The following is a 7,429-nucleotide window of genomic DNA, read 5'->3' on the forward strand; positions in this document are numbered from 1 at the left end:
ATGAGCCAGGAGGGAGGGGGTGAGTGAGTGAGTGATTAGTTTGTGCTATGATTCAGCACAGAAGGGAGGGGGTGAGCGAGTCCTGAGTGATTCGTTGGCGCTATGATTCAGCACAGGAAGGGAGGGGGTGAGTAGCTCAAATGTTCTGTTAGCATGTTATCAGAGCGATGCTACTGTGAACTGAGGAGCTATTGTCTTGATGTGAGCTTCTACTCAAGGTTTTTTCTTCCAGTTCAGAGCAGAAATGTATTTGTTAAGATACTAAATGGTGTGTTTTTCTCCACAATTTTAATTAAAAGCTAGATATATTTATACTAATGAAATTAGTTTGCTAACAGGGATGAGTCAGTTGGGCTTGTGAATCATGATTCATGAGTCAGTGAAGTGATTTTCGAGTATTGAACGATTCGTTCATGATTCGCGCATCACTACTGGCTCGGCCGAACGCATCATTCGATCAGAGCTTCCTGACCTCCATCTGCACCAAGCGGTGCAGGACTAAAGCCCGGAAGATTATGATGGACCTCTCCCATCCCAACAACGGACTCTTCTCACTGTTGAGGTCTGGGAAGCGCTTCCACTCCCTTAAGGCCAAAACAGAGAGAATGATGAGGAGCTTCTTCCCCCAGGCTATTCGAGCTCTGAACCAGGTGTAGGACTGAACTCTCCCACAGACGTTACATCTCCTCACACACTCTGGTTTTTCCTTTTGCACACTTCCTATAATTTATAATTTCTTTTTGTTAATAATTTCTTATGTAAACTGTTACTTGCACATCTTACTGTAAATTTCTAAGTTAAATCTGTAAATTTTTGTAGTAATCTATAAATCTTACTTTCAATTCTTACTGTCATTTAATGGTTGGGCATTGCACAGCAATAAGCATTTCACCTTATGTCATACTGTGTATGGTTGTGTGTGTGACAAAATTTGAATTTAAATTCCTTTTAAGTATTTAAATAACAGTTATTCTCTTTCTCTTGACAAAACTGTCTTTCATAAAGATAAAGGCAGTGGGTCAAATGTGAAAGTAAGGTCAAAAGGTCACATGTGACATGATATTTAAATGCAAAGTATAATTTGATATTTAGAATACCATCATACCAATATTATTGCTTAAATGTAGCCACACAAAGGCAGCAGAATTTAAAGCATAGTTTTAAAGATAAAAAACATTTTATCCTTGTCTTTATAGTTTGACCTTGCTTGACCTTGAAGAAGAGGTCAGAGGTCAAATAAGGTGATCTTTAGAATCCCCATATCATTCCCTTTATGTTTTCAGTACAACATTGCAGTAAGGAACATAGTTTTTAATAGCTCTTTATAGCAGTAATATCGTGTTGACCTTCGAATCAGTTTATTGATCTTGAATGAGAGGTCAGAGGTCAAATCTGACATGACATACTTTCTATAAGTTGACCATACACACCACACTTGTAAAAATCAAAATTTATAATTTATATTCTGTCATTTTTTGACGAATAAATCATTAACCTCACCTTGAAGACCTTAGTGGGTGTAAGCCAAATTTGAATTGAATACTAACATGAACCCACTCTACACCCCTACAAAGTTTTAGTAGTAACTTAATAAGAAACACATTTTGATAAACTGCAACAGCAGCTTTTGGATGCAAATATATACGGATGCAAATGTGCTGTTAGGATTTTAGTAAAAAAAACAAAAAAAACAAAACCCAGAACAAACAGCTCTAGAGATATTTTGTTTCATGGCAACATAAATGCTTAACTATTTTTAATAGTAATCATCAAACTTAAAGTTTGATAAAATTTTCTTGTACAGATACTGATAAAGTAAATTTAAAAATCTTGTCTTGAAAAAGTGAAACTTAAAGTTTCACTTTTTTTATCAAACTTAAAGTTTGATAATCACTCAATAATGTTCACTTTATTTAGGTAAAGTGCAAATTTCAATTAGAATTCAAAGGCACAGCATTTGCTTTCATACTTAGATCAAATATCACAATTGAATTGGTTTTTAAATAAATTACCAGTTCATGGCTAAGTAAAGCCAGCTCATGCTTTGTGTTTCATTAAATCATCAAGAATTGAACTGAAAAAATACACAAGTCAAAAATGCAATACCATAATTGTAAATAGTGATGTAATGTTGAAGTATTCATTTGTTCTCATGCTGGGGCTGATGAAAATATATGAAGTATAGAAATATAGGCTAGCTGCAGTATGAGAATGCAGAGTTGTTCTCTCACTCGTGTGGTCTGCATTTAATTATATATTCGGGTTTCACTTTTTCAAGACAAGCTTTTTAAATTTACTTTATCAGTATCTGTACAAGAAAATTTTATTCACGGTCTACTTTTAGAGAACATAAACAGAACTAAATTTACACAATGAGACTGTTTCCCTTTTTAGTATTGAAGTACATTCATATTTTTTTTTAACTTTTTAAAAAATCACATTGATTAAATAACATAAATTACTAGAAAGACAGTGTAGATTTGAACACGCCTTTATTCTGTTTGTTCATGTTTTAAAGCCAACGATATTTAAGAACAAACTTCTTCATTTACAGTTTGTTTTGTTTTGTTTGTGTGTGTGCATGCATGTGCATGCATGTGTGTGTACTCATGTGTATCTGTGTCCAGAAGAGCAAAACATATCCTGTTACAAAAATATCTTGAACATAATACAGAAAATATTTAATGCAGCTGTGCTACAGAAGAACCCTGGAATCTACTTCATACTGTACCTTCCATGCTCAATAAAAACTTCTTGGCTTTGCATATACAGTGGAACCCCGACTTACGAAAATTAATTCGTTCCCGAGGGTCTTTCGTTAGTCGAAAATTTTCGTAAGTCGAAGCACCCATCGTGCCTTTTGAGTGAACGATAGGCTATAGGCTAATTGCTAACTGCAACAACAATCCGTCGTTCAAGTGGAACAGCAAAGCGCAAGTACGAAAGGCAAGGGGTTGTCACATGATTCGGAAGGCATTCAGGGCACAGGCAATCAGAGCCAGCGGATTTCGTTACGCAGGCATTTTGCCATAACACGGGCAGAAATATTGCCGTTAAGTGCCTTCATAACTTGAATTTTTCGTTAAATGGGGTATTCGTAAGTCGGGGTTCCACTGTATTATTACCCCTGCAATGTGTGCATGCACTAATGTATTTTCTGCATGTGTCTGGTGGATTGGGTGGTTTTCTCGTGGTCACTATCAGAACTTCTTTCCTTCTTACACCAAGTATCTGTCTGTGTTGCGATCTACCCTCATTTCATGCTGTGTGTTCCGTCTGTCTTTCTGTCATTTCAGGTTATTGTTATTTTCAGTTTAGTATTTGTATTCTCAGTTTTGCTAGTTCTCTGTTTGCCATCTAGCAATAAATCTGAGTTTGAGTTTACTTTCTGCCTCCTAATGTCTGTGCATTGGGTCCTCCTTACCACCACTCCAGCCTTCACACAGCCTTCACATGACAGAAGATTGCAACCAGAACATGGACCCAGCAGACTCCGCTTGGTATCAGAGGTTCGCCGTTCCTGCCTTCCCCAAGGAGAGGGTGAGGCAGGAGGCTAAGCATGCCCGGGAGCTCGAGCCACCCTTCTACGGGTCACGTTTGGCTTCCGCAGCTGTCTTCCGTCTCCGCTGAAGGGTCTGAGGGGCCCTTTCAGCCTTCTGTCTCCACTGGAGGGTCCGAGGGGCCTGTCCAACCTTTGTCGCCTGCAGCGCCACCATCTGCAGCGTCCACGCTGTCGCTTGCAGTGCCACCATCTGCGGCTCCCACACCATCGCCTGCAGTGCCACTACCTGCTCCTCCATCTGCGGCTCCCATGCCGTTGCTTGCAGCGCCACCTCCTGCAGTTTCCACACTGCCGCCTGCAGTGCCACCACCAATTCCGTCGCCTGCGGTTGTCATGCTGCCATCTAGTCCTGCTTCGTCTCTGCCTTCGGCCTCCGCATGGGCTGGTTCCGCTTTGTCTCCACCAGAGGTCTCGGTGCCATCTGGTCCTGCCTCACCCCGTCCTGCTTCGTCTGCGCCAGAGGTCTCCGCACCGTCTGGTCCTGCCTCACCTCGTCCTTGTCCTGTCCAGCCACTTTTCAGGCGATTGGCTGGATATTATCGCTGTTGCGGCTGCTGGCTCCGCGGTCAGCCTCCTGGACTGGTTTTTTGACTTTTGTGTTGTCGACCTCTGGGCCGGCCCCCTGAACTTCCTGGTTCTGGACTCTTGGGCCGTCGACCGCCGGGCCGGCCCCCTGAACTGCCCGGGTTTGGACTGTTGTGCTGTCAGCCTCTGGGCCAGCCCCCTGAACTTTTTTTGGAGGTGGGCCGCCTGCACCTTTTGTGAACCTTTTTTGTTTGGTTGGTTGTTTTGAGTTCTTTTCTGGGCTCCAGTGTTTGCTGTTTTTGCTCTCTAGCTCCTTGTGTTTAGTTTCGGTGCCTGTTTGTGAGTCTGCGTTTGTAAGTCTGTGTTTTCTATTTTACTTTGAAAATCTGTGTCTGATGTTAATGCGTCTAGTTTTGCTTCCTTTGTCTCGTCAGCCCTGATTTGTTCCAGCTGTGTTTCCCTCCTGTCTCTCATTCCCTGATTGCTCCCTCTGTGTATATAACCCCTGTGTTTTCATCTGTCCGTGTCACGATCTACTCTCATTTCATGCTGTGTGTGCTGTCTGTCTGTCTGCCAGTTCAGGTTATTGTTATTTTCAGTTTAGTATTTGTATTCTCAGTTTTGCTAGTTCACTCTTTGCCAGCTAACAATAAATCTGAGTTTGAGTTTACTTTCTGCCCCTGAGTATCTGCGCATTGGGTCCTGCTTACCACCCCTCCTGCCTGCACACAGCCTTCACGTGACACATATAACAGTGATTGTAATTATTATTAACTGGTTTCAAATCGATATTGTATTTTACGAGTCTGATTAAACTAATAACTTATTTAGATATCCCACTGATTTTAATGATTTTAGTTATTAGAATCCCCAAATTAACGGTTAATCCGTTAAGATCAGCTTAATTGCTTTATTGATTTTCCTTCTTTTAAAGGTGGTGCCCTTATTAAGATCATTCTTAACAAGGTACATAAACATAAAGAAAGCTCCAGCATTTTTGCTGGCACTGCCCTTGTGAGGCACAGTAATGAAAGTATATAAAAAAAACTCCATAATGTTCTACAGAACACATTTTGTAGAAAGCACAAATACTGCTTGAATAATACTCAGTGCACTGGTGATACAAAGTTCTGGGCTGACACCAGAAAGCAAGCCATGCACTTACAAAGTGTTAAATTGGGTTTAATAATTCTTGATTAATCTTTTGGAAATTATTGTCTTAAGTAGAAATATTATCCAGGTGAGATTGCTACAAAAAAAAGAAAGAAAGAAAAATAGTTTCCTAGTTTATCAATATGGCTTAAATGTGTAATGACCTTTTAGTCTTATCTTCTGTTTTATCCCAATTCAATTTTTTTAATGTGTTTCAGTGTGGCTGTAGAGTGCTGTATGCCAGGTCTGTTTTTATTGAAGGTGTTTCATCTGGCTCCTCAGGGATGCTGGAGTACAAGTGGTATAAGGAAGACTAGAAATAAAATAGAGCAAAAGTTATTTGCATCTGTATTTTCTCTGTAGTAAATACATTAAATGCTGAGGATGCACTTGTCTCACTTACACTCTCAGTTTGAGACTCTTGTCTTTTGAGTTGATTAGACCCTGTGAGTGAGACAGAATCAGAGTTACCTTTATTTCACTTTGTATTTCTATGCATAAAAATATAATGTGTCTGAAATAGGAAAAGGTCTGAGGAGTTTACCATAAAGCAAAATTATTGGGTTAGCAAGGTAAGTTGAATGTAAAGCAGGAGATTTTACTGTCACAAAAGTGGATCTCTTTTTACCACCTACATCGCTATGGTAACCTATGATGAACACATTACCTGGTCCAGACCAGTCTATGTTAGAACTTTTGACTTAAAATTGGCTGGAAGTAACATATTTTCCACTAATTCTTGTTTTTATAGTATCCAGTAAGTGCAATATCAATTCACTACTGAAGGAATAAATTTGATATGAACAACATGTAGAAAAAAGCAGTAAATAAAGCCCAGCAAACTGCATGTCACATTGTCATGGCATGTATTCATATTCAGATGGTGAAATAGAAAATATCTAATTTTTTTTTTGCTTGGTCCTATTCTTTTAACAAACTTTTGTTTTGAAACTGTTGTAATTGCAGCTACTAGAACACAGATTAGAAAAGTGATCAGTTACATTTGTAGATTGTTTATCACAGGGAATATCTATTTGATCACTAAAATAATTTCACATTTATTTGGTGACACTACAATTTCCATGTCTCTTTATTATATAATCTCATGCTGTCTAACCCTTTAGAGCCTTTCCATCCAGCTGTTACATTAGAAATAGCAGCACCGAGATTTCACTGAGCAGTAATATAAAAAGATTAACACGTTTATTTTAGTGGTGTCTACACTTGTGATGATCTTGTGAATGGTTGCCATGGTCATGGTCAGCTGGATGCTAAATCCATTTTCAGTTAGTATGTTTAATTATTTTATTTTAAAATATATAATTTTTTAAGACCCTTGTTGATTTTAATCTAGTTTAAACCAAACCACTCCACTGGATTTAGCTACATTCTGGACTGTGTTTCCGGAATGCAGTAGCTAGCGTGCTGATTGGAGACCGTGACAGCCAATCCGAATATTTGCATCCAAGTCTGTGATTGGTTGGTTTTGTGGCACACTTAGAACAATGTACAGAGAGTTGAGTGCACACGGAGCAGAGATGTTGTAAGCGAGAAGGACACACTGAGAGCAGGGCTGCAGATGTCTGTGAGCTCACAGAGGAGAGATCTGAGCAAGTGCCAACAACTGAGCGAGAGGGGCTGTTATTGTTTGTATATACAGATAATTTCAAACACTGAAATACATTTCTTTGCTCAAAAATGTAGAATTCTGTTCACTCAAATTAAACTTTTCTTTGCTCAAAAAAATTTTCTCCTCAAAATGCAGAATTTGCGCTTGCATTTTTTAAAAAATTATTTTTACGTGCGCTCAGAATAGAGGCACAAAAATAACGCCGTACCTTGGCACAACACCTGGTTTGGCAGCACATAGCGAGGCTTGAAATACTTTCAGTGTGAACTCCAGACCACAACAGGTCTCACACACAACAGCTGCTGTATCAGGGGTGGATCTAGAAGGATGGAATGGGGTGGCATAATATTATCTCTTGCCACCCTAGTTTTGCATATGACATTGTTGTTTATTAAAATACAATAGCATTAACACTCTGAGCCTAGTTACAGTTAACAGTGAATTTAAAGTCTAAAACTGAATATACACATACATATATATTAGGGGTGCAACGATACACAAAATTCACGGTTCGGTTCAGTTCGATACTTGGGTGTCACGGTTCGATATTTTTTCGATAC

At 39.2% G+C, this 7,429-nt stretch overlaps 1 protein-coding gene across 6 annotated transcripts in view; it reads right to left on the minus strand.

The window, feature by feature from the left end:
• Positions 1-201: 201 nt before the first annotated feature.
• Positions 202-7,429, minus strand: part of LOC106632403 — a 41,997-nt gene continuing 34,769 nt past the window's right edge. For 5 of the 6 annotated variants that reach the window (XM_042214802.1, XM_042214804.1, XM_042214803.1 and 2 more), the window contains 2 exons: positions 5,643-5,683; positions 202-5,552 (listed from right to left, as the gene is read on the minus strand). In XM_042214802.1, the coding sequence (XP_042070736.1) occupies positions 5,454-5,552; positions 5,643-5,683 (140 nt within the window). In that variant the 3' untranslated portion in view covers positions 202-5,453. The remainder of the gene's footprint in view (positions 5,553-5,642; positions 5,684-7,429) is intronic. The other variant, XR_006053082.1, reaches the window with a different exon arrangement.

This window comes from Haplochromis burtoni, unplaced genomic scaffold (assembly GCF_018398535.1).
Source record: "Haplochromis burtoni strain Fernald_Lab_line unplaced genomic scaffold, NCSU_Asbu1 Contig_611, whole genome shotgun sequence".
Classification (NCBI taxonomy): Eukaryota; Metazoa; Chordata; class Actinopteri; order Cichliformes; family Cichlidae; genus Haplochromis; species Haplochromis burtoni.